Source organism: Drosophila serrata, unplaced genomic scaffold (genome assembly GCF_035046125.1).
Source record: "Drosophila serrata isolate PLE 108 unplaced genomic scaffold, ASM3504612v1 contig_320, whole genome shotgun sequence".
NCBI classification, from domain to species: Eukaryota; Metazoa; Arthropoda; class Insecta; order Diptera; family Drosophilidae; genus Drosophila; species Drosophila serrata.
The window spans coordinates 323,079-351,004 of record NW_028257218.1 but is presented as its reverse complement, the minus strand read 5'-3'; the positions used below and the strand labels follow the sequence as shown (position 1 = coordinate 351,004).

The 27,926-nt window shown below is 41.3% G+C and overlaps 1 protein-coding gene and 1 long non-coding RNA gene across 2 annotated transcripts; both read left to right on the top strand.

Moving 5' to 3' along the window:
• On the top strand, nt 1-27,926 carry LOC147642958 (uncharacterized). Its single transcript, XR_015272736.1, has 2 exons — nt 1-253; nt 26,167-27,926. It is a non-coding gene; the product is annotated as an uncharacterized LOC147642958 (long non-coding RNA).
• On the top strand, nt 8,809-9,989 carry LOC110187892 (sodium/potassium-transporting ATPase subunit beta-1). The gene has a single exon (XM_020957379.2). It carries the CDS (start codon nt 8,961-8,963, stop codon nt 9,918-9,920), a length of 960 nt encoding a protein of 319 aa, XP_020813038.1. The 5' UTR covers nt 8,809-8,960; the 3' UTR covers nt 9,921-9,989.

Below are 27,926 nucleotides of genomic sequence, written 5' to 3'. Positions count from 1 at the left end.
TTTAAGTCACTGTTATTGTTTGATAATTGATTAATTTATATTAACCTTGAGGCTCCAGCCCTTCGTGCGATTGGCCTTTAAGAACATGCCGCTTACCGAATGGAAACCCAACTAACTTCAGCCGACCATGTCCCATGTAGCCACCACCGAAATAGTATAAGCCTCGCATAGCCTTAAATGGAACTAGGCAACAGCTCGGTTTGAACCACAACACACACACAGGACGATGGGGTTTGCATACAATTGGGTCAGGGTGAGTCACATCAAATCAACGGAATCTTAGCGATTTATTAATAAGAGTGCCAGAAAATGCTAGAAAAGGGAATAGTACTACTTCAAATACATTTATATTTTCTTGGATTTTAATATTTCCTGTAAGTTCTTAAGTGCTTAACTCCAACCAATACTAAAATTATTTATGGAAAATAGCAATTCCTGGAACCAATTGTTCGCTTTCCTCAGCCTTGATTTCCTCAACTTTGGACTTTTCGCAAGTGACCAGAGGAAGTGACCTGAAGGTTTTCCACCTTTCCGCACTTTTCCCCAGTTGACTGACTGCCCGTCCGAGTGTATGTATGTGCACGTGTGGGTGTGTGTGTGTGTGTGTGTGCAGTGATGTTGTCAACGCATCAACTCAGTCTGAACTCAATCAGTGAATCACTTCACAATTCGCTGATCAAAAGGAAAACAATCATACGCATTTGAAGTGTCAGAAATTGCCAAAGAGGAAAAGCTGAGGATGAGGGCGAGACCGGGACGGAGGCAGACAGAGCGAGATGGACAGACGAGGGAAGCAGGACCCTTTCGTCCTTTCGTACTTTCTGCCATTTCGCCATCATGTTGACACACTCAAAACTCGGCGACTGTGTGCGAGTGCCTGGCGTGTATTTTCTTTTTAATCAATTTATATGCAAATAAGTGAAATGCTTAACTGAATTTGAGCTGTCTCTCTGACTGACTGACTGGCTTTATTCACCGCCCCCCATCCGTGTCTCCCTGCCGCCTCAATCATTCGACTGAATTTGCCCTTTTGCCAACTGCTTGATTGAAAACGTTAAACGCATTGATTAACGCAAGACGCCAGAGCAAGCAACTGCGATTTAATTGAACTTGTTTCCACGAAATTCCCTTTGCCACGTCCACTGATTGCAACATTTCCGACATTCCTCCAACCGAAGGCCCGGAATCTCTCCTAGACTGTCGCAAATATTTGTCGGGCTTGTCAACCACATTTAACTAATATGCCTTCCAGCCAGTCAAACCTCTGACTGAACTCAGCCCCAAGGTGCACTTTGAGAAATCTGGGATCTTCTAGATTTACTCTCATTTACATAACATTTATGTTTATTTATTAAAATGCAATATTTCTGAGCACTAAGCACTTGTCATTTTATATTTTATTTAATTAGTGAAAATCCAGATGCCCCTTTTGTCCAGTGCATCATATAATTCTATCTTACTTCCTCTTGACTTTTCCATCAGTGGCGAATTCGAGTCTCACCTAATCCCAAAGAGCACCTTCATCACACCGGCGCCAGTTTTGACAGGCCCTCGAGAATTTGGGGGTCTTTGTCTGCGGCGAAGCCTGTGTGTAAATTGATAAAATCAACTTGATAACTTCATTTCATTAAGTAAACATTAATCACATTAACTTTTGTGCCTGGTGTTGGTCTGGGACTGGTGCCGAAATTAACCCTAAATGTCCCGCAACCTGCCGCTAACCCAAAGATCTGTATAATTTTAATAAGAAAATCTGCTCGGGTGCTTTTCACACGCTCTCGACCTTTAGACCACAAAAGGCAAAAGTCTGCCAGGAGTGTGTCAATACAAATTCCTTTTTGTATCCTTGTGTCCTCCTATGTGTGTGTGTGTGTGTGTGTGTGTGTGTGGTATCTGTGCCGGTGTCCGTGTGGTGTGGTGTGAACCCTTGAGGTCAAGGCGCATAAAACTTATTACTTAATTTAAGTTGTGTGCGCCTTGAACCGAACTTGACAGAACCGAGACACCAAAGAATTTATCATGTTGGCAAATTTAATAAAATGCGAAATACATTTTAATACATTTTTGTTGCCCAAACGTCGTTGGCTTTGTCCTAATTTTCGAAATGAGCATCTGCATATTTCAATTTCCAGCAGATTTACATAAATTTCATAAGCCAAAGTCAGTTGAATTGAGTTATTCATGAAAAGGGTTGCTCTACTCTTTGCTGGAACGGATGTTACTGATCACACAATAGGTTTGTAAGGAAAAGTTCAACGGGAAGTATTAAGGTATATAAGGAAAATTTAATTTTTGTTTGCTAAAAAGTCTTTAAAATTATTTAGTTATTGATATTTTATTCTTTTCTTATAATGTCATATATTTCTTTAAGTATAAAGAGTATAATTTAAACAGCTTAAAACACTATAAGTAGTGTAAGTATATGTTTATGCTTTTAAGATGGTATTAGACAGAAAAATTGTCTTACGTGCAATTAAATGGGAACACAATATTAATTATGTGATTCCTATTAAACTTCCTTTAAATCGGTTTTAGCCTTCATAGTAAATTATAAATAAATATTTAAGTGTACTAACTAGTCGATGAATCTTTCACATTTTTGTCAATTTGAACTTTGTCCTGCCGAACTGTCAAGTCGTCTGGACCCAAGTCTGCTTCTGGTTCCGTCTGAGTTTTGATTAGTTTGAATTGGGGCTGGAAAATTATGAGAACTGCGTTGACCGATCAGATCCGATTATGGACATTCGATTCACACGATTCGGGGAAACTTTTTTCATTTTCTCGGCCGCCAATTAATTGGGGAACCTCGGATATAGTATGCAAAAAGTTCCGATGTGAATGCCAGGAGCAGCCCACGATTTGATAGTTGTGTGCTTATTACACCTGGTAAGCTTTACAGGTAGGTGTATGTATTCTTATGTGCTTCTTTTTTATTAGGTGAGGTGTGATGGGGTGTGTGTTGGGTGTGTGTGTGTGGCTGCAATGTCAAACTTTTCAAATTAAGCCAAGATTTTCTCTCGCACACGCTCCGTTACGCTCGCTCTCTGTCTCTCTGCTGGCGGTATTTCCTAGTTTACTTAGTAACTAAATCACGTTTCTTATTTAAGCTTAAGAGCTCATTAACGCCAGGTTTGAACATTATCATAAAATGAGCCAGGAACTCGGATCGGAGTCGCGTTTTCGGTGTCTGAGTTCCTGCCAAAGTTGTTTTTGGCCCCCCAACAAGCTGTGCCGGCTAATACCTGCAGAGAAAACAACCACATAACCAAATACACTGACAGAATAAATGCACATATGCATATAGTATATGTAATAATGTAGGATATACATATTATATTAGTGTGCATACCCTAAGAAATGTATTGACCAATATTTAATGCTTTATAATTAAAGGCTTTAGATAGTTTGGTTTTCATTTTCATATGTTTATATATATATAAAAATAATATGTTCCAAGCGTGGAAATAAATATTTTTGTTTTTTTTTTTTCGAAGTGTACACATACTTATATCACACATACACACACATTTAGCGTCATCAATCGCCATTGAAATTCAATCCGCAAATTCTAACGAGCGACGACGACACTCACACACTCACAGTTTGATGGGCACTGGCAATCAACACACATCAAACGCACACACACGCCACTGCAGACTGAGAGAGAGAGAGAGAGAGGAAGCGGAAGAGGAGGCTGAGAGGGATAGCGAATTCTTCACACGTTGCCATAAAAATGTAAAAGGGAAATAATATAAAAATAGAAAGTTTTTCGCACTTCACGTGTCAAATCCTTTTTAATGAGTTTTTTGAAGCATCAAAAAGTTTGCCATTTCTTGCACACTTTCACAAAGTACCCGTCACCTTTCCCTCATCCTGTGCATTTTTTTCATTCGTTCCCGCAACCCCTTTATCCACATCCTGCCGCATCCTTTAACCTTTCACTTCGTCTTGGTGTTTCGTTGCTTGCTTCGCGAAAGGCTGTTGCCTCCATTTATTTATTTTTTTCAGTTCCTTTTCGTTTTTTTCGGAGTGCCTGAAGATCCTGTAATTTCTCATTTAATTTCCCATATTTTATTGAATTCAATTAACTTGTACATATAAAAGCCAAACTAAAGCACTGAAAGAAGAGTTACTTAAGTTGGAGCAATATTTCACATTTATAGCATTATTCTTTCATTAAAAATGATTGAAATAAAAATAGTATTTCCATAGGTATCAACCGCTAAAGGATCTAATAAATTTTATGCAAAATCTTATTCTTCTTACTTTTGTATTAACTTGGGACATTTAAGACCTTTTCCACAAGTGCACCACATCCCATAATCACAACAAATCGTTCTGGATGGAGTCCATTCATTGAACTTCATCCAAATCCACTTCTCTGTGTCTGGCCCCATGCCCATAAATGATGTGGCACAATTAAAGGCCCGGGCATCGCGTCCGTCGTTAACCATATTGCTGGCCAACTCTCTTGGCCAGGTTTGGGGCCACGTTCGCCACGTTCGTCATGGCATCAGAATGCGTGCGTGCCTGCAGTCGTTGGTCCGGGGTCGAGGTGGCCTGGTGTCCTGGTGGCCTGGCACCCAGCTTCCTGCATCCTGCCGGGGATTTTGCGGGCTCCGTGTCCATGCAGCTCGTCACGCAGCAGCGTTTGAAGTCAATTTAAAATGAGCATTCGGGCGTGCAGTCATGAGATGCACCCAGCAATACATACATACATATACCTACAATCCCTTTCAATCCTTCACTGGGGGAAAATATGCGAGAAAATCTTAAAAGTGTTCTTTTTTAAATATTTTAAAATTTAGCTTTTTCACTCAATAAGTTTGATATTATATAAGAATACTTGAACGTTATTTTATAAGCGATAAATTCATGCTGATTTTCATACTTTCTTTAAGTTTTTTTATTGCTTTTTATTTCCCAGTGTTGCCCATCGGAACATGGCAGAGTTATTGTTATTATTGCGTTGACTGGGCAGATGATTTGCCACTTGGCCAACCCCGAGCGGATTGATAATTTAATCAGCTCAGGCCATAACTTACAACCAAGTATTTTGGTCTCCAAGCCCAAAGCGAGTTCTATTTATTTAATTGATCTGCGGCAGACAAGAGCATCTATAGCGACCTCTTTGTACTGGAGGGAATAACATTGTATTTTGCAGACTAGAAAAGAATTGATAAATAGTGACCTTGGGTACTTTCCCAGTTTCTAATAAAATCTTTGTAAATGAATATCTGTAGAAAGAATTATATAGAAAATGAATATGATACATAAACAGATAGTTGTCATTTCTATTATATTTGTCTTTGCAACATAAGTCGTCAGTCCCATTATCCTTAAGAAACTGCAGCCGTAATTAGTGAATGTTCGTCTCTTGACCAGCCGAAATTGGAATCTAATTACTGGCCACACAAATGGAATTTCTCTTGTCCCCAACTGTGACTGTGGACTCTCCATTTTGGGTTCTGGGTTCTCGGCACTCATTCATCGGTTGGCAAAACTTTCCTTCGGTCGCCTTGGTTATCTGCAAATGCAGCGGCAGAAGCCAAGCCAAATTAGCCCAAAAACAGTAAGAGTCCCCAGCTCAGCCTGACGGCTTCCTATCCTTCATTATCCTTGGCCGATGTGACAGGGACCAAGAGGCAACTTTTGAAGCGTCCGTAGGATGACGTCGCGTCTGGCACGCACAGAAAGTTGCTGCTCGCCACATTTTTCATTGCACAACACACACAAATTAATTGAATTTTAAGCAACTTTCTCTTTGGCCACGCAAATTGTTGTCAAATTTATCTAGTAAAACCGGCGAAAAGTGAAATAAAAGTAAAGTAAAAATGGCTGAAATAAAAATGTAGACAAACCCAAAAAACCGAGAAGAGTTCGCCAAAATAAATTTTAAAATGTAAATTTTGTAAAATAAAATTTATATAATGGAATACTCTGGCACTTAAATACATAAAAAGGCACTATGTTTAACTGGAATTTCCAAATTTTGTGGTATGAATGCACTTACTTGTAAAGTTTAATTATAAAAGAGAATGACAGATTTTATTAACTCTTTACAATATAAAAATAATTGATTTTGCTTTCCAGTATTTTAGGATTTTTTAAAGTATTAGTTACTTATTGATGTAACTTATACTAATTATTATATTTGTAAAAAAAATTCTCCGGAAGGGTATACTTATAGTTGCTTTCTGTTGGCAACAAAAAACTTTTTCGGCCGTTTTCAGGACCTCGGATGGTGATACGTCAGGAGGGGTGGAGAGGAACTGGAACAGCTTTGGCAACATCATGTACCGGCTAGCTGCGCTGGGACATCATTAGTCCTTTAATTGCCATAAATAACCACAGCCGCATTCATCGCCCCCGCAGCGCCACTGAACCACCCAACCACCGGACTGTCCCTCCATCCCTAGCGCCACATAAAAGTTGTCAACGTTATTTTTGCAACTCGCTCGCACACTCGCACACGCTACTTAACAACAATTCCCACGTGCCTGGGAGAGTGTGTGCGAGTATGTGTGTGTATGCGGCGCATAGTTCACAGTTTTTGGAGCATCATGTTGAGCATATTGTCAAAGGGAAAACGCAGTGCAGCAGGCTCAGGAGACAGGATATAGGATACGGTATTTGTTAGGTGCACTGTGAGAAAAAAAACGTAAGGGAAGTTTCTTTTACACTGAAGAGTAGAAATCGATCAGTAATTGTATTTAAGAAGATCAGAAAATCATAAAAATCTAACCATCTTGAATAAGATTTGTTAATTTTTAAAGCTCACTTAATTCGCTGTTCGAATTTCTCTGCGTGTTATATATATGGGACACGAAGTCGGGCACTTTGGCCAACTGGTATTGCTATTGCCAAATGCCTCGCTCGCTCCGTCAGTCAATGTCCCTGGCCAATTCCTATTGTCAGCTGCGTGCCACCAGACCACCACCCACTTGGTTGTTCCAGCAACCGAAAACTATCCGAAACTGGGCGAAAGCAGCCCAGTCCTACGCTGCCCCATGTTCTCCATCTGGCGCACTCTTGTGCGTTGCACGGCATTTTGGAAATCAGTCAACAAATGCAACCACACGGCATCCAACTGCATTTCACCTCCTGAGAGGAATTTGGGGGCGGCGGGGTGGCGGGTCCTTCGCTTTCCTCGGTGGGCCGGATGGTGACTTATGTGGCAGGCCGGCGGCATCGACTCTCCACTTGACAATTAGTTGGTTGGTCAGAAAGTTGGAAAATGCAGCTGCAGCCGGGCGAACTGCAAAAATGTTTCTGTGGCATTTTGGGCACACTCAAAAAAGGACTTTAACTAGAATTCGGGAAAACCCACAATTAAATTCTACTAAATGGATTGAAAAGCAAAAATAGACCTTTTAGGATAAGGCTGCATTAAAAATCGAGGCATTTAATAGATATTTGGCATAGATTCGATTAATGATAAAATAGGATTTTTCTATGCTTTTATTAACATTTTACATATTTTTTGCAAACAAATAATGTGTTTACAATAAAAGCAATACAGGTTACAATACAAAGTAATTAGAACTTTATACTTGTAACTTAAGACTAAAAAATATATATAAGTAAAAAATAAACAAATTAGATAATAATACAAAACATTAAATTGTACCTATTAAAACACAAAATACTTCAAGTAGATCTTGATATTGAAATGCAAATAAAGCCCATTAAAATTTGTTGCATCTGCAACTATAGTTTAGTGCACAAATAGTTTTATAAAACAATTTTAAAATTTAAAGCGAACCCTATAATTATTAGAATTATTTATAATTATTTTCCTTTTTTTTTCAATAAATATATTAACTTTCGTACAATATTTTTTCGAGTGTCAGTAAATACATAGCAGGTTATTGTACAGATGTAGAAAGACCAAAGCTTGGCTGAAGAAAGCGCCTGCTGCACCAATTAAATAGCTGGCAAACTTGAGCCAATTAATCCGGTATTACAATTAAATGCCAAATCATTCAATATCACTGCCATCTCTTATTTAAATAAAGCTTAATTAATGCAAACACAGTGACTCTGTGGACCTAAGGTGTGAATCGAATTTGCACAGACCGAAAAGCAAAGGATATTCTGCGTGAGATGACTTTAGGTTGGTTATACTCGTATATGACAGACAGGTGTTAACTGGACACACGAACTTCATTATTAAAGTCCTGTCAATTGAAGTGAGGTTGTGCGGCGTGCAATGGATACTCGGAGAGAACAAAAACGGTCGGAAACCTAATTAACTTCCAGAAAGTCACCGGCAAATTGAAAATAGGCAAAATCCAAAGAAAACCTTCCTTCCCCCGGCTTGACAAAATTGTAATTTCCGCAAACAAAGGCGGCAAATTATTAACAATAACAATAGAAATGCAGCTGCGCCGGTGGAGGGTCGCTGCAACTTCATTTCAAACCAGGCGATGCATTCGAGCGCAAAGAGTTCACGCTCAGACGCATCCTGTGAGTGACTTTGCAGCCGACTGACATCCCGATTCATTGGGGATCGGGAAGGGGACATGGTGGATCAGGGATCGGGGATGGCGGACTCCGCCGGATTAGACAAAGGGCCCCCAGTCCGCTCCAGGGGCATAAAGGCAAATAAATACATAGCATTGTTAGCAGTCGCTGCATGTGCTGGGGGCCAGGGAATTCGAAGGACTTAGCATTTTCAGCAAAGCATGTGTATAAGAAATATCAATTGACAAGCTGACATCTGTGGCAAGAAAAATTTCAGTAAATTGTAAATAAATGATTTCCTCCATCAATAATGATTGGTAGATTCTATCCGTATGACTTTAAGCTTCTCGTTTCAAAACAGAGTACATTCGATTTTAATTTCAAGGTAATGTTCATAGGTCTTGGTCTCTGTTATCTGAAAGAGACTTGTTTTCCACAAATTTCATAGTATATAGTTCATTGCATATATTTTGTAAAACAAGGCAAGTGCAAGGATGCCCGAGGATATGATGGTCCCCGCGGGGCCTTATAAGCTGCCGAAGCAGTTCCGCCGAGAACAAATGCGACGTCAGAAGAAGGACTTGCCCTGGTCTAAGCGTGTGTTCGACATGGACGAGAAAAAACTGTTCGGACGCACCGCTTGGGCCTGGCTACGGATCACGCTGTTCTACTTGACCCTCTACATCATCATCTCTATCATTGCGGGTTTCTGGATCCTTCTTTTTAAGTACGTGCTCATATCTAAAGACCACCCGATGTCCGCCAAGAAAACGCCGGGCGTGTCGCTGGTGCCACATAACTCGACCACCATATCCTTCATTCCCCATGAGCCTGCGACAATCTATCCAATTGCGGATACGATCGAGGAATTCCTTCTTAGTCTGAAGGACAACGCCATGGATTTCTTCAGCGACTTCAATGAGGACGAGCTATGGGGCTACAAGACGGGAAAGCCGTGCATCTTTGTCCGGTTAAACAAGGTGATCGGTTTTAAGCCGGACACCTACGATACCCCCGAAGAACTGCCCAAGGACGCGCCATCCGAGCTCGTTGATATCATACGCAAGCACGGTGGCAGTCCCAGAATCTGGCTCAGCTACAAGGCGAACAGTAAGCCATCTCCCACGATCCTTTACTATCCGGGTCCTTTCTTCGATACCACCAGGATGTCGGGCGTAGAGCGCGTGGTCGCTGTGCAGTTGAACAACATGCCGGCTAACGTGGACGTTGAACTTGACTTTAAGGTCTGGGCCCGCAACATTCCCATAGAGGACAGGTACAATGGCAAAGGTCACGCCAGGATAACTCTGCACATGAACACGCAAGCCGCCCTAAAGGCACCTGAGAGAAACAGGTTCGCTGTTGCCCGCGACTCGGAAAGGAAAAACGCTCCAGGAAAGGAAAGGTCAAGGGCTAAGCCAATCACCTTTTTTATCAAGGAACCATCCATTTAGAGCTGCGAAAAGCCACTTCACTGTAACGTTATGTTAATCAAAGTGTTAAAATACAAAATAATTGGCTAATTTTTGGTTCTATCTGTAAAAGTGCGTTAGCCCGAGTTGAAGGCACTTTGCTCTGCTCTGCCCTCCCTTGGCTTGGCTTCAACTCCGACTTTGTTGTTCTCCTTGGTGAATGTCCTTGTAGGACACTGCTCCACTGAATGCTAATTACACGCGCATTTGCCTTGTTAATTATCAATTCAGTTTAGCAGACATCGCCGCCATCGTCAGAGTCGTAAAATACCAGAGCGGCGAACATTAAAAATTGCTGGCTGCCTTTGAATTTCAATTGGGATCCCTGCTCCTGCACATATTAAGTATATTTCTGTATTTTTGCATAAATTAAAATGCAAATCACAAACAGTTTCATTAATAAACATTGCGAGCGGATGAAGTGCGCAGCTTATGGTGGACCGTAAAAGTTCCCCAGGAGGTCAGGGGGCGCGTTCGCCACTACACGCTGTTTCCATTCCGTTTGCGGAATGAAAATCCAATTCCTTAAATTGCCGCCGACGCAGCCATTTGTATGCGTAAATCGGATATGGAAAGCCTTCGAGCAATTAGTGAGGCTGAGCGGTTACTCCGAAGTCCGCAGATCAGAGTACAGAGAGTCGAGTACAGTGCTTGGAGGGCGCCTCATTAGTGAAATAATTCGATTCAGGAGATATCTCAATCAACTCTAGATGAACGCAATGCAATCTATAATGCGTGGATTTGTAGCACAAATAGAGCGGGAAATTGAAACAATAATGGAATGGGAAATGCACAATACGAATAGTTATTTAGTTACTATCTCATTATGGCATTGTCCACTCTGATAATACTGAGGGGAATTACCGAACCCCTTAATTTGAAAAATTTTCTTCAAATTTCATGTAGCATATGGAACGCCTTCGAGCAATTAGCGATCCCGAGCGGTTAATTCGGAGTCCGCAGTCCGGAGAGCGCCTCTTTAGTGAAATAATTCGATTCAGGAGATAACTCAAAACCAAAGTCAAGATGTAGTCAGTGGTTCAAGAATAGGACTTAACCATCTTTAACTTATAGCATATATTATATTTTTCCGCGTATTTACACATTTATCATATATTTATCGTATGTACTCGTTATTAAAAATTTAACAAAATATCTGTGGCATTGCTGTATCGTTTAGTTCTTGAATTGATTTCAAGGGGATTTTTACAGAACATATATCAGCATTTGGGTAAACCAACTTCTTGTGAAACTTGTTCGCATGATAAATTAAATTTCCATTACCAGATACCATAATCTTCTTGACGATCCATCCCATTCAAAACCAGACCATCGATGGGGCTATTGAATACATTCATCAATTTAAGCATCTGACTCCGAACTAAGCAATCAGATCGAAAACACTAGTTAACAAACTTTATAAATAAAATGATAATTTAAATGTATAATCAACTAATAACTCACCAACTATAGTTCTAAATTATCTCTATAAATATGGGTTTTAAGTGTAACTTAGTAAAATATATTATACTGGAACATTGTTTCAAAAGAGTGAAAGTCAGCTTTTGCTTGTACTTTGCACCACAATTTGAATTCAATAAGTAGTCTGTTATTATTTCTCATTATGAGAAATTACTTGCGCCGATAAAACAGATTGTCTTTTCAAACACATTTTAACCATTTTATCTTTCTTAATTAAAAAACACTGCATTACGTTTATATGTATCTGAACAAAACAGGAAATCAAGTGGCATGAATGCGGTTAGGCCAGTGTAACCCATTCAACTCTTCCCTCTGGGCTGAAAATCTTTTCAGACTCATTCATTGGCAGCCGACTGCCGATGCACTGAAATGAAAAATTTAATTTTCATAATACTGACGGAGAACACTGTAGTCCCGTGGCATCAGCAGCCAGCCACCCCCTCGGCTCATACTCTTGTAATGGAAATTGAAAATATTTTCCCTCGGCTTGCCGTGCTTACACAGCTACCGCATCCGCTTTTCCCAACTCCTCCTCTATTTTCCCGACTCTGGGTGAGGGCTTTCTACAGACTGCAATCTGCGATGATTTTCAATGTGGCAACGAGGGGCATTTGTATGCATTTCCATAGGCATTATTTTGATCGGTAGCTGCCAACCGACCGCAGTGCCGCATATATGAGTTTTGCGGCCGAGTCTATTAATTGAGTATAAATATTGGTTAACCGCCGACGAGTCATAGCATTCCCAGCATTTCAATTTCAATGAAATGCCAAAAATGTTCAACAACTCGGCAAGCCGTTTGTCTGGCAGTTTGATTATGGGGAAAAGCCTTGGCAATCAGTAAAGCAAAACGTTTGGAAAATTTAATTACAATCGTTTAAAATAAGCTAAAATCTGCACATAAGAGAGGAGCCTCAATAAATAAGGATATAAGATCTTAGAAGACTACAACTAACATTTCAATAAATTTGGGGAAATTTCCCTTAAATTCATATAATATTTTGTAAAAACAAGCCAAGCCTTCGCACTCCCCTTGGATTTCCATGCCGCAACTCCCCAGCTAATAACATATTCATACATCTGCCCTAACAGGCCATAAAGATGTGCATGTAAAAAAATATAAATAAATATGTTGCCATCGTAATGGCCATAAATAACACATATGCATTGCCAGTGATGTGTTATTATACAATATTTTATACACATTTCGGCGCTACCCGTAAATAATTACATGGACGTGTCCGTTCCGCGAGTTAGCGCAACGAATTAAAGGCGCAAACGTTGCGTCAAATACGTGACTCCAATGCCAATCTGTGGGCATAGGGACAGGGTATCAGGACAACGGGCAGGACTATAGTCTGTGCAGTCAATATCGAGTCGGGCGAGTTCATAATTCGGCCACCCCGCAAATGGAATGGCCCTGGCAGCCATAAAGCTGCATAGCAGATTGGCCAACGGCAAGATGCCGGCGCGGCGATTAGTTCGAGTTTAACTGCCTAAAAAGCGGCATCGAGCCAGCAGCCAAGCGGTGCCATGTCATTCATTTGTCCACGCCCGACTTCTTGCGGCGCATATATAAATTTCCCAGCCACGACCTCCACATGGAGTCCAAGGAGCCAGAGCAGAATCAGTCGCAAGAGCAGGAGCAAGAGCAGCAGCAAGAGCAGGAGCGGCAGCAGGACCAGGATTCTGGACCGGCTCTCTGCTATCTTTGACTACATAAATCACGGACTAATAAAGCCGCAAGACTGAATGTAGCAGGAGCAAAAAAAAAGAACATAAAGGAATGTTTGTTTTTATCCAGCTGAAGATTGCACACTCTTTTCAAAAACAACATAACACTTGAACTTTCCTGGAGATTCCTGGATCATATTCATTATCTTATATATATCCCACAACAATTATCCATGTTAAACCAAAATTTAAATATTCATATTATATTAAAACATTGAAATCAATTTCCAGAGGTTACGAGACGTATCATAAATTCCTAATACCCTTTTCTGGTAGCCGCAAAAGGAAGTGCGAACCACCAAGTGAGCAACGTGGAAAAAAAAGGAGAAAAAATGGCGACATGCGACATATGAAGTTTATTAAAATGACGGCTGAAGGAGGTGGATATGGATGGGCTAGGGGCTTCAGCCTCAGCCTCAGGACCCTCCGGCCAGGACTCTCTTTCTCTCTGTGTCGGTTAGTCATACGCATAGTTCAACGTCATGTGGCGCGCGTCGCCATAAATATTGTGACCCTCAGCCTGGACAGGAGTGGAGGCAGGAGTCTGCTAAAGGACTGAGAGAAACCCCTGGTCCAGGGTATATTTAAATTTTTATTACTACGGCAAACATTTGGCAAAAGTTTTATGATAATTTCTGGCCGGCCCATCTTGTTGTTTCTACTTTAAAAACTTGCTTACATTGTGCATTTCTGTTGTTGCGTTGGCAAAACTTACAATTACGGCCAATTAACATGTGTTTGTACAAGTGCAGAAACACAAACACAAAGCAACACAATACAGCACAACAGGATACAGAAGGGCCTTGCTATATATGCAAACAGCAAATACAACAATATTTTATTGCTCCTCCTGGCCTAAGGACAACAGAGGGTGGCGACGGGCGGCCGAGAAACAAAAACATTGAGGCCAAAAAAGTGAGCAGGCATCGACATCGCAGCCAGATCCTGGCAATCCTTTGCACTCGTGTCCCGAAAACATCCTCGTCGCCTAATGAGAGTCGACATCAAAATTCATGGCAGCACCTACACACGTACACGGTGGCAGGAGCGGCTACAGCTACAGATACAAATGCAGATACAGATACAAATACAGATGCAGATATACAGATACAGATTCAGATCCAGATGATGGAGCAGCTCTCTCCGGTCTCTCCGACAGGAAGGTCCTGCGAACGTGCTGATGAAAACGGCACAAAAATGAAATATTTAACTAAATTAACAATCTTGTTTATTTATTCAAAATTTGCATAAACAATTTGGCACAAAGACGAAAAACCAAAAGTCTATTTTCTGCCCGCTATTTCCCCCTCCAAATCCTTCTCCCTTAATTTCCCCCGCCATCTGCCATTTGGCCTTGAGTGTCTGCTTGGATTTTGTGTCTATAGAGATGCCGCGTTTTTTGTTTTCACCAGTTGATAAGGAACGAAGGCCGAAGGGAAAACACCGAACACCCCCTGACCTTTGCCCTGCATATTCATAAGTCACTGGGAAATGGTAGTTCTCAGAATAAACACACTGCTAAAAGCAGAGAGAAAGGTTCGAAACTCAATAAGAATATAAATAAATGTGTGTAGGCATTTACGGAGTTTTCCTAGATCTTTTGAATTAATTTCTCTACATTATAGCTTTGGAATTTCGTTCAGTGCAGGAATTTCTTGCCTTAAAATATAACTTCATCCAAACACTCACAAAGAAGAACACTCTTCGATGTCGACCTTCGCAGGCAGCACACATTTATTCACATTTTAGTTTCCTTGGGGGAGTTCTGTTTTTGTTCCGCCGACACTTCATCAAAAACTTGAATGCTAAATATGTCGGTGAGCACATCTCTCCACCGAGTGGCAAAACAAAAACATGACAAAGCAACCAGCCCTATCTATCGTTTGGGTTTGGGGTTTGGGTTCGGGTTAGGAGAATCGAGGATATGGGAGCCCCTTGACTCCATCCCTTTGCCACTTTTCTCGCACTTTCTCGCAGTTTTGCGGTGAGCGGTTCTTAGGTGAATTATGGCTTCTCGTGCGTGCGGATTTCCCGAGTATTTTTTGACAAATACGCGTGAGCTGTTTAATATTTAAATTTAATTATTTTCGCCTGCCCGCGCTCCATTTGTGTCTTATAAATGGCCGGCCATAAATTACGCTTATTAATAGATGAGCGCCGAGCGGCATCCGGGATCTGGGATCCGGGAACCAGGATCTCCGTGCTTAATGGGCCTCAGGCCGAAGGCTATATGTCATCCCCTCATTCGAATCCCCTGTCGCTTTCCAGCATTAATTTCAATTTTAAAGGGCCTGGCAATTATTGGCTATCAAGCGGGCTTAGTGACAAAGTTGACAGCCGGCTGAGTGACGGAAGCCAGTTCTCGCTTGCGATTTCTCTCCATTAAACGTTTCTCTGAAAATGCTCTTAAATTTAAACTTGTAATTTAATTCAACTTATAATTATTCTTCTTGGATACAATTATTTATTCCATTCCACTCCAATCTCTTAATACTCTGAGATTGAAAAATTATACTGGAATGGGACTTTATCTGGGTCTGAGCGGAGTGTGGTTGACAGGGAACAAGCGACAAGTATGTCGTCACAGTTGTCACTATCGACACCCACACACTAACGATTCGGGGTGTGTGCGAGTCTGCAGGTGTGTGTGTGTGTGTCTGTAGTGAGTCAACCCTTTTGATGTCACTTGAATTTTAATGAAAAATTCACACATGCCACAAGCGTACAAGAAGAACACGAGACGAAAGGAGTTGCCGTAGCCCCCACAAGCCCCCCAATCACCTCCTGTTACCCATTACCACCCACACCACCAGGTCCTCCTCCTGCTCCTCCTGGCTACTGCCACTTTGTGCATTACGTTCCTGTCACATCGGTGGGCGTGGATGTGATCTGGGGTGGTGTGGTCAAGCTGGGTTCTGTTCTGGACGTTGACAGGCTTAGTCTCGGCGGAACCATTCACGCTGCGCCCCACCTTCCTTACTTCACACCACGCATCCTGTGCACTGGTAGAAATAAGATATAATGTTGCCTCAATATAATTATGTTAAACTTGAAAACATATGCAATTAGATTATAGTTTAAGGTATACGTAATCAAAACCCAAATAAGATAATGCTAAAGGTTTGACTCCGCAATGAAGTCCTTATCGAAAACCTTTAAATTCTATCTTATTAGCTTTAATTTTTCCCAGTGGATTAACCCACAAAACTGAGGCGGTGGCAACCAGTCATAGACCATGACGCTGATGACCGACAAGCGCAGACACAGCGGCGACAGGAGCCGGATTTCTCACGGAACTCCAGTTGCCAGTGGCCAGTCCTGGTCAGTTCCGATCTGGGGCAGTGCACACTTGAGTACCGAACTCTAGCTCCTGAAAGGACTCGTCCTGGGACCGGGTTAATGAGCAAATGTTCATCAGCCATTTATGACATATTAGGCATAATTAGTTTTGTTTCTCAGACTTCATCAGAGATTAAGTGGTCTCAGTGTTTCGGATGTTGCTCAATTATTGGTTGCAAATGGCTGCGGAGACTCAAACGACTCCACCTATTTATATTCCTACGATGGTGATAATGATAATGAGGAGCGCAAACATTCCGGGCACATTATGAGATCAAAAACGGTTTAAGCCGCTCCTCGGCATGCACACCATATAAATGCTTGCCATTTCGAAAGTCCTCGCTCCCGTTTGCCGGGGCTTCACACTTAATCTCACAAATGCACTCTAATATGATTAAGCACGTTTTTAGCTGACAAATAAATCAAGTGGCGAGCGGGAAGCGCGTTTATGAAACCAACTGCCATCCTGCCAGGCAATCCGAGCAAACAAAAGCAAAGTCGCCGGCACAAATATAAGGATGTACATACTCATATATGTGTGTGTTTGTCCTTATGTAGCACTATACATATATCCCACCCACCGGCATCCTCTGCGAAATAAACGTCTATTTGGCTGCGAGTGCAAGTGCGAAAAGTAAAAAAGTGAGTCTGCAAAGCCAGCTGGAAAAGAAAAACAAAGGTATTTGATATGCGACGAAGTCACATTGCCCTTAGAAGCCAATGATATTTAAAGTAAATAATAAATGATAGCAAGTTATTGATATTATTAATAATATTCTATTTTGTATTTACAGTATGAAAAATCTATATGGATATGATCTCCTGTTTCTAAAGCATTTGAGGTGTCTTTTCTTTAAATAGCTAACATGGAAAATGGGTGTTCCGGCGCTTTTAGTTTATTTTCAAACAATGTAAATGTTAATATTTAGATTCCTTAATATTGGTTATATATTATTATATATTTACTCATTTAGACCCCAAAAAATTCCTTTTGAACTGTTCATACAAAAATAATTTAAGGTTTAAGAAAACTGTCGCAAGTTGTGTTCCTTTAAATTATATATTTTTTATAACATACTATCCTCAGCTTATCGACTTTACAATTTTTTAAATAGCACCATTTAAGATAGTATACATTAAAAATATTTACTTTTTAAATGCTCAACTATTTAGTGCAGAGATGAAATCGTTTTTTCAACTCAAACTACGCTTCCAATTAAATATTTTATTTACAAGCCTTTCCGTACAACACCGTTGATCCCTCGGTTAGGGAATAGCCAACAGATACCACAGGACCAAGTCGCACCTTGTGCCAGAACGGAGAATATCCAGCAGGAAGAGATTCGTCCTTGCCAAGTTCTGGCTAAAGCCGAAGCCAAAAGCTAAAGCCAAGTCGAGCCATCCTCTTACTGCAATTTTAATGACACCTATATGTATCGGTGTGAGTGTGTGTGTGTATATGTGTGTGCCACGCGCCAGTGTGTGTTGTGTGTGTGTGCGTGTGTTGTTTGGCTACAAAAAGTGCACGTGTCAAGGTGTGGGTGTTAGTTTATGAGCTCAACGTGAAGGTAACATATTTCAAGTCTCTGGCAAAAAACAATAGCAAGGAAGGAGCGGCGGGGGCTTTGGCGAAAAATGTGACACACATACACATTATCTCATTTTCACAGCTCTTGGACGCAACAAGAAAGCGCAAAAGTTAAAAGCCGCAGGCGGCAGGGGCGTGCGAAAAAGTGTGCAGAGTGGGGCGTGGCCGGGGCCATATATCAAGGCAGAGACTACTCCGGCGGGGAGCAGGAGGCAGCCAGAAATATACGAGGCACGGGCCAAGAAACGAGATACCAACAAATGATTGTCAGAAGCCCCAAGGATGTGCCGGTTCTGTCTAAGACAGTTATCCTTTGTGAATCCTGCTGCACTAAATTTGATTCACTGAAGTGACGAGCATCAGCCCCCCGTCCTCCAATCCCACGCCTCCCCTCGGCAGCCGAGGAGTGACTGCAAATCAGGATTCGACCGCACATAATGGGTTAGCCACACAAGGAGTGCAAACATTTTGAAATTATTTACATGACTTGGAGAAGGATAGCTGGAGAGGGAAAATATCTGTGGATGGGGATGAAGTTGAAGACGGAGTAGGAGATGGAGTTGGAGTTGGAGTTGGAGTGACTGCAGTGAGCCATCAGCCAGCATAAACATCAAAATCAAATATAAATGGACTGACACTGGCGAGGCTACATGTATTCATATGTATCTGTGTCTGAGGAATATATCAGCTACAAAAGCAACAGACTTCCAGCTCCCAAAGAGCACTGAGAGAAAGAAGTTTCTTCGAAAGTAGTAGAAATAAAATCAAAGAGCTAAAGGTCAGCCACGCTGAACTACTTTGAGATACTTATTAAATTGGCAGAAATCGAACATTACTTAGTATCCTGTTTAAGCTGAAGCTATGTATTTACCTATATCATTGAATCACAAGCACTTCTAGTGAAAGGATACAAAAATCAAGCTTATAGAATGTCCTATATTAATGTTATTTTCTTGCAGTGAATCCGACACCAGGAGCAGTAACAGCTTAATGTTGGCAAAAGGGCATAACGAGCCGTAACCGTAACATTACACGACTCCCTGTACGGCATCCCCTTTGGTGCCCCTTCCCGTAAGCTCCCGCATACTGCCGTGCGTATGTACATACATATCTGCTGCAACGGAAACATCCAACATAAATGTAAGATATGCCTGGAATGCTAATCACAGACGCAGCTACGCAGGCACACACACACAGAGTGGCGCAGACAGGACACGTCACACGGATACGGACACACACACACGCACATTGGGGGGCAGTAAAACATTTGTAAATGTTGCAAAGTATCATCTTAAAGAGATTTGCAGCTTAGCGGCCGCATGATGCGTCACGCATACGTAAACAACATCTCAGTGGGTAAGCCGGAGGATCTCCCCATTTTCCCTTTTTACCCCATTTCCCTGCCTCTCCCCTGCCATTCCCAGTACTTTGATGTATGCCACGCAACGCATCACATTGATTCCAACAAAAGGACGATGGCAATGGCAATATCATATCCATTGCATTGTCCGTGTTCATCGAAATGGGGTGGAGAGGGGGAGCATGCAGGAAAATGGGAAAATGAGAATGGAACGGTGGGCCAGGACAGTGGGAAAGCACTCTGTGGGAGTGGCTGCAACTTTAATGTGCAATAAATCATGATATCACATTATAAAGCATAAAAAATGGAACCGTTCCGCAGAGTGACAGGACCTGAACCCCAGGCAGTGCATTTCAACTGGCGAAGGGAGTGCCAATCGCAGGGCTATAGACAGTCCATATACAGAGTCAGGGGGAATGAACTTTGTCCAGGAAAGGGTTTACTTTTTAAAGGGAGTTATATATATATATTAAAGAATAATAAGAAGAATACAAGAGTCCTTAATACATAGAACAGCAAGTTGGTAAACTGAATATCTGCAAATGAATAAAAGGAACCATCTACTTAGATCATAAACATTTATAATTACTAAGAAACCATTAGAAAATCTCTGTCTAAACAAAACCTTAAAAAAAAAATTTTAATTTAAAAATTTAAGTAATCAAGCCTACTTTAAGTCAGTTGAAAAGAAAACTGAACATTTCGGTTTGCTTTGTCAACTCAAAAGGAAATGCTAACAGTGTCCTGAAACAAGGACGTTGTCTGTCTGCGATTTCCTTTGAGTTCGGCACCCGTTTTATGACCGAGGGGCATAAAAATCCTTGCAGCAAAGGCAAAATAAGCAAAGTACACGCATTACGTGCCGACCCATTTTTGTCATTATGCGTGAACTAATAATGTCATAGACCTGTCGAAAAAGGACCTGGCATCTGGGTTATGGGGAAATAGCCTAGTGGGCCGGATGACTGTGGCTAAAACGTGTTAAGCCAAATGGAGAAACGTGCCCTAAAGCGACATACAAATAACCGGAGACAAGATTTCGTCTTAAAGCAGTTTAAAGTGTGAGTGTGTATTCGTTAATTAAATGTTAAAATGTTGAAACAAAGTATGAAGAAAAACCCCTCTAAATTGGAAACAGAGGCTGATTTCAAGGCAGTTGTCTGTTGTGTCCTAGGCTTTTGAGGGACCTTCTGGAGCTTAAGACAACGAGATAGTTTCCCATTCGGCAATTGACCCTCCTGCTCCTGAGCTTCTCCGCTTTCGGCCAACTCGTTTACTGTCACTTGCTGTGGATTATAACGGATTTCCTTCGGCACAATCGTTCGCAATAAAGGCATTAAGCGCTTTATCATCATTCACTTGGCGAACGGTGAGCTTCACATTCAGGCGGCTTCCTTTCACTGGACAGCGGCAGATGCTGCTAGCCAAGAAGGACACTGAGAAAAAAGAGCCTCAAGGAGCAATTAATGAAATATTTTGACTTACAACAAATTAAACATAAATTAAGTTGGTTGTCTTACGCATTTACCTTTGTTAAATATACATTTTCTTAGAAAGGTATGACTCATTTTTTTTTGCTGTACCATACTTTTTGGCCAAGGCATTAAGATTATGAGAATTATAAGGCGTTGCTGGAATAACGCTATAAATGTCACCGTCTATGGTCGTAAATGGTAAATGGATGTCCCCAAGCTGCGGAGTGAGTATTAGCGGATGCACACTGTACTCGACGATAAATGAGCAAGCAGAATGGGCCTCGGCAAGTGTCTGTTGGCTTTACATGTGCAACTGACTATGAAAATCGTTGATTGTCGCTGGCAGAAAGTTGCGGACCCAAAACTCGAACTCGAACCCAAAGCAAACCGAGACAGCGAACCTAAAACTGAAACTGAAAGTCACAGTTGCATTCTCGGCCTCCGTTCCAGTTAAAGTTCAGCTCGAAGATGGCCAGGGGGGACTGGGAATGGGGACTTTCGCAAAGTGATATTAACTTTTAATGGACAAACTGCACGAAAAACTGCTCTTCATTCTCTGTTGTTCTGACCCCGGTCTGGTCTCTGTGCTAAGTGCTGCCAAAAGTGCAGCAGAATGTGTCGTGGCCGATAAAATAAACATTATCACAACTGGCAATGGTAAAAATCATGTGCAAAAAGCACAAAGCGAAGCCCCAGCTCCTTCAAGTGGGTTGATTCGAAAAGTTTTCGTTCGACACGGCATTCTCTTCCATTTATTTCCAATTCTCCACTCGATTGTTTGACTTGGCTTGGCTCAATGTTTTAGTTGTTTTCCAGAATTAGAATGACCGTGTCTGTGTCTATTTGATGGTCACTGGTTAAATATAAGTTAGGGTATTCTTAAATTAAAGCAATTTTCAATTTCTCGTCCATATTTGACTTGAGAAGTTCTCTGGATCAATATTTATAGTTGTAGTTTTAGAGCAAACGAGAGCTATTAATGCATTAAATAAAATAAGTTCTAAATAGATTCTATTATTATTTACACATTCTAAGCTACCAAATCTATTATAGCTTCCCTCGCTTGGCCAGGGCACACAAAATGTTTGTCCTTGTTATTGTTTTGACTTCTTGTGCAAAACTTTGTTCTTAATTTCGGTATGCTGCACGATGGCAGTGGTAGTGGCACAGCTACTGCTCGTAGAATTTTGCGTTTATTTTACATTTATTATCATTTGCGAAGCATTGAAATTTATTTATGTTGCTAGCGAGCTTCGAGTAGTCGGGTGCACGGGGCGTATGCGTGATCCGAGTAAGTACTCTTTAAGGCTTTAAGAACTTACGACGCCTTTGTTCGCCGCCATTGTCTTTCACTTGTCGCTCTCATTAGTTTTCCCTGAATTTTCCACAGTTTGTTGCAAATTTCTCCACCGGCAGAGTTGTGTTCTTATCGCGAATTCCCTTCAACTTTTTCGACTATTGAGCAGTGGCTTTTGTCTATTGTGTTTTATTCCATGTTCTTGGCCATTGTCACTGCCATTGCCATTGTCTCAGTTAGTGAGAGAATTACAGATGATACAAAACAACAACAAAAATGCAAGTGAGGTGTCTTTGGGGGTCTCTTTGTTTGCCCAAACATCTTGTTTTTAATGAATGCCGCCTGCCAAGCAATTTAACGCCAGGTGGGCAGAGTCAATGTCATTCTTTAGCGTCGAGCTCTTTATGTTTTAATAAAAATAAATAAAACAAACGGTGCAGAAGCCGCAATTGAAACTATTTGCACACCACTCACGTAGCGGGCGCTTAAGACTCAGCTAACCGGAAGCTGCCGGCACCACATCCGGCCGAAAGAGGGAAGGCCGCCATGCCACCTCCTCCACTTGCCATCCAACCGCCTGAGCCGCCCCAAGCCACCCCAATCCACCTGAGCCACCCAAAAGCTCATTAACATTTTAAACAGCAACGCTAAGCGGCGGCCCGTTTCCATTTCCATTCCCCTCTTCACCTGCCCGCGTCGCAAGGTGTTAAAACAGCCCTAAACGCACCCACCCACCCCACACACACACACACACAGCTCCAATGGCCCACCTGCGTTGGTGGTATGTGGCTGAGGGCAGGTGTGTGTTGACATGAAGCCGTTAAAGTGCTCGAGCGCACCTCAAGTGGCTTTGTTCAGTTGGCCCTTTGGCGAGTGTTTGAGCTGCTGACGGTCGCCACCAGCTAAAAAAGTCCTTTGGAGTATCCTTGTTTCAGTCACCACACTCAAGTAAAAGCGGTGTAAATATTACTTATATTAAATTTTGATAATTTTCTTAACTAATTATGATTCAGAATCTTCTGTAACTTTAATTTTTTCTTCCTGTGCATTGAATTGAAAGACGTGAATAGTGCACGCTTCTGGCACGCTGAAATTAAATGCTAAATTATGGCTCTTTACTGTTTTTGGAAATCGTCCTGGCCTGAGTGTAATTATCCTGATCATTATTCCTTGTTTATTCACTCTAAAATTTGGCGTTTTATTTGGGTCATGAAGTTGGCGATTTGCATGCAAAGCCCGAGAACAAAACAGGAACAAAGCCCAAGAAACTCTCGTTATGCTTATTGCCTTATCTGGCTGGTGGAAAATGGGATTACTTGGCGGGGGGGCGGGGGGAAAAGTGTTAGCCAACCCGGGCTCCGTTTCCTCAAATTGGATTCTCTTTAGGCCCGAAACTCAAAGGAGCTTACGATTTTAGTTTCGGCTTAGTGGGCTTATAATTAAATAGTTCACCCCGGCATAGGACCAGGCAGGAGATGCTCAAAGGATAACAACACCTTGGAGCAGACTTGGCACACACGAAGCATCTTGGGCACCCACTTGCACACACACTAAGGCACATAATAAGCCATTTTGGGAGTGCGTGGGTTCTGGGGGGCAACTTTTATCAGCATCATTAAAATTCTGACACATGTAACACGAAATCAAAACTTTCGACTAAAAGTGCAAAAAGTGTTGCCTGACTTCGCCGCCATGTCAGGCTCCTTGCTCCACTCGACACTTTTCCGCCCGCTTTCCCTCCGCAATTTCCCCCCGCAGTTGTCGTCTTTGGCACCGCCTTCGTCGCCGGCATTTCCCAGCTCTGACTTTTAAGGCTGCCTTTGGCGCATTCTGACTCCTTATACTAATTTCCATATAAGTAGCGTTAACATATCATTTGCATAAATTCTGTTGACATCTTTTCAAAATCACACGAAAATGTTTTAAGGTGTCGTCTTTCCGCACACACACTCGTTATTATACCCAAATTTTACAGGGATCGGTCTTTGCACTGGGAAATGTATTTAAATTATTGTAAAGTTGTAATTAAAGTAAAATAATCATTAATTTACCAAGCAAAGTTTCTAAATCTTTTCTAACATATATGCTTATAATTAAATATACAATATATGACTTTTATTGTCTGTATAGGCATTATTCTCAGTGCAAGGACTATGCAAAGACCTTAGTTCTAGTCGTACAATGTAACGATTATTTAACCGCACAGTATACACATCTGAATATGAGCATTTATGTATTTAGTCAGCTACTTTGTTACCTGAAATTAAATTTAATATGACAGCAAATTCGATTCATTTTAAGCTGCCTATTAAATTCCAAAGATATTCATTTTCAAATTGATTTCTGGCCTTGCAAGGAATTCCCTGCAACTAATACATGCTAATGTAATTCAGGCAATAATTAAACCAAGTTGAAAGTGAATTCCCTGAGAATTAGAATTATAATTAAAGACATGCCGCAAAATGATAAAAGAATCCACCCCGTAATCCCAAAGCCGCAGCAAATGTATGTAAGACAATTTTTCAGCATTTGCCAGGTGACAGATACACATACGGTGGAAAATCGGGGAAACTTTGTGGGGGTGGGAGAGGAAAAGCCAAAAAGAAAAGCGACACTCGCTGTAATTTTATTGAAATGAAGTGAAGTGAACTTTCTCTGTTTTTTCGTTCCTCTTACGAAAAAATTACATGCGCGAATTGCCAGGGGCTGTGGCAGCAGCTGCCAAGGGAAATGCGCAAGAAAAGCTGGGAGCAGGGAGCGAGGACGGGAATCGTGGGCATTTAGGCCCGCTGATAAATTTTCATGACACGCTGCACACTGTCATGTGACAAGAATCAGTGTCAAATATGTTGTCATTTAATTTCGCACTCTCACACTCACGCAGACGCAGATTTGTGGAAATGTTAATAAGCTTTTGCCTTTTGTGGTCCTGTGTGGTGCGAGTGTGCTTCGAGAGCACTTCAATACCTCCCGCCGGGTTCCTCGTTTTTTCTGCCAGTGTGGGTGAGTGCTTTAATTGCTGTTTTTTATTTCATCCCATCAACATCGCATTATGAATTTTACATAGGCACATGTCTTTTTGCGCTCTTTTGTTCCTTTTTTTGTGAGCAGAGGGGCTTACATTATTATTTTTTTATCTCAATATTCCCATACCAGAAAAGTTGTTACTTGCGACCTGGTTTAGTACTTAAAGATGGATTTATTTAACAAAAGATTTGCAGTTTTAAAATTACTTTTCCACTACTAACATTCCTTTTAAAAAAGTGTCGAATTCGAAAGTAAACTCAATTATATCAAAGATCTTAAACGTATATTACTTATTGCTTTACGTAGTTTAATGTTTTAATATTTTAAGTTAACTATTTCTGAATAAAGAATAGAATAAAGATTATGTAGCACAATTTTATTTTATATTCAATATATTTATATATCCCTTCTTACTGTGTAAGAGTTTCAGTGTCTCCAGAGCTAACCACATTTTTCTGTTCTCTGCTGGGTTTTCAGCAGCTTTAATTGATCGGCGGCAGCTACTAGCTGTGGCCCGGCATTTAGGCATTTATCACGGCTACATGATTATGCTTTTAATGGGCAGGTGAGTGGGCGGAAGTCCCCGAGATAAGAGATGGTGGTTTAGCAGAGAATGGAGGGCAGAGATGAGGGAGACACATGGCAGACAACAGGACACACACAAGGGTGGGGCGAGCATATGTGACAGTGACAGTCGCAAGGGGGGGCGACAATGTTGGCGCAGAAACCGCAAATATGTCCTTGTAGATGTGTTGTTTTGCCACAAAGGATGCCATATATGCACAGTGAAAAAATAATACATTTAAAATTTACCTTTTATATCCTATCTAAGCACAATATTTATCAGTAAATACTTTACACTTTCTGAAGTTAAACATATTTCTAAGTAGTAATGTGAAAGTCTAACTAAATATCTTTCCTCCCAGTGTATTACATATATATTTATATGTGCGAATAGACTGGAACACACACATTAGCAGCCAACAGGATGTCTGGAGCAGGCGAGGATAAAAGGCAGGCTGACTGCCGCCACCGCCGACAATGGAACTTGTCTTTTTAATTAAATGCTAAAGGAAAATGCAAAAGATAAATGAAGTTGTGCTAAATGCGTGCTGGGCTGTGGAAAATCGGGAAAAAGGGGAAAATGCTCTGGGAATTCGCCGGCATCAGTGGGTGTCCTTGGATTTGGGATTTCAGCTTTCAACTGGCAACTTCATTTAGCACCCACCCAGCGTCTCTCTGATGTGGTATTATTATTGAATTATGCGTTTCAGGCCGGAATAGAGGCACACACAGACACCCCCTCCAAATACCCCCCTTCTGATCCTTGGGCTATGAGCTGCGGTTCGGTTTATGCGGCTTCTAATGATGGCCACATCCGTATGCCAGGATTTGATTAGTGCGTAACTGGAGCAAGGACAGGCGGCTGAAATCAACTGACACTGGGTGGTAAAAATTATGTGTGCATAAACTAGGAGTGTTTCTTTAATCGATCTGTTCAATATTGAAAGAATAAATTCTCTTTAAGATCTTGTTGGTATTAAGTACATGACTTTTATAACCTTGTAATGGTTAATTATTCCTAAAAAACATAACTAAATTATTCTAAATTTTCACATTATGTAAATTTTCACATTATGTATATTAAAAATGTACATGAATTAAATATATCAGTTTCCATAGCAGGACTATCTTTCAATGGCCTCCTCCTTCTTCATTTTCCCCCCTCTGTGACTCTCTGTTCAAATGTCAATAAATTGAAAAAATACAGCAAACAATAAACCCAAAATTGCCAAACAATTAAATCCATGTTGCCAGAGAGTAAGCCCCCACAATTGTTGTGGCATTTGTAATCGCTGTTCAATAATTTTTGTCATTTTATGTAGCAGGCTTTGCGTCGACATATTGATACTGGGCCTAACAAGGATTCGATTACAAAACGCTCGCTTACAAGTGTCATGTATATCGGACTGAATGCCGAGAAGGGAGCATCAAGGACATTGGATATATGGTGTATATATATATGGGAGTAGTACACTGTGTCTGGGGCACGGAACACTCCCTTTCGCAGTTGTGGGCGGGGCGCCATCGATTACAGATCAAATTAGATGTATAAATAACGAAACGATTAAGCGATTGAAGAGCTAAGCCAGAGAGCCAAGGACCTCCTCCAGCGGGCGGAAGTTCGTTTCATTTTATTGCCAAGGCGGATTACTCGGGACCCGGGCAATTTCAATGTGTGTGTGTGCGGCTCATTTGGATTATAATTGATGTCCTCCTTGTGGCCCGTCGCAAAACTAATCGGCCGGTTCTCCGGTCCTGTCCAAATATTTTCACTTGCCATTATTCTCGGTACGGGATGGGACGAGACGGGACTCAATTTTCAAGTTATTTAACGCCATTGATCCCCTTGGGTGCCGCATTTCTCAACACAAGTTTGTTTGTCCTTTCTCAGCAGGCTGAATGAATCCCCCGAACTGTACTGTCGAATGACAATAATTTGGTTTTGTATGCGCACTTATACTGTCCCCCTAAGCCGAGCTTCACACTCGAAAAACAAAAGGCCCAGAAGCAGGAGCATAAGAAATATAAATTCCAAATAAATTGAAAGCTATAATTTAAGTTAAAAATGTATAAGCTTGGGAGGAGAATAAATTGTATAGTGTCTCTCCTCTTTTACAACTTT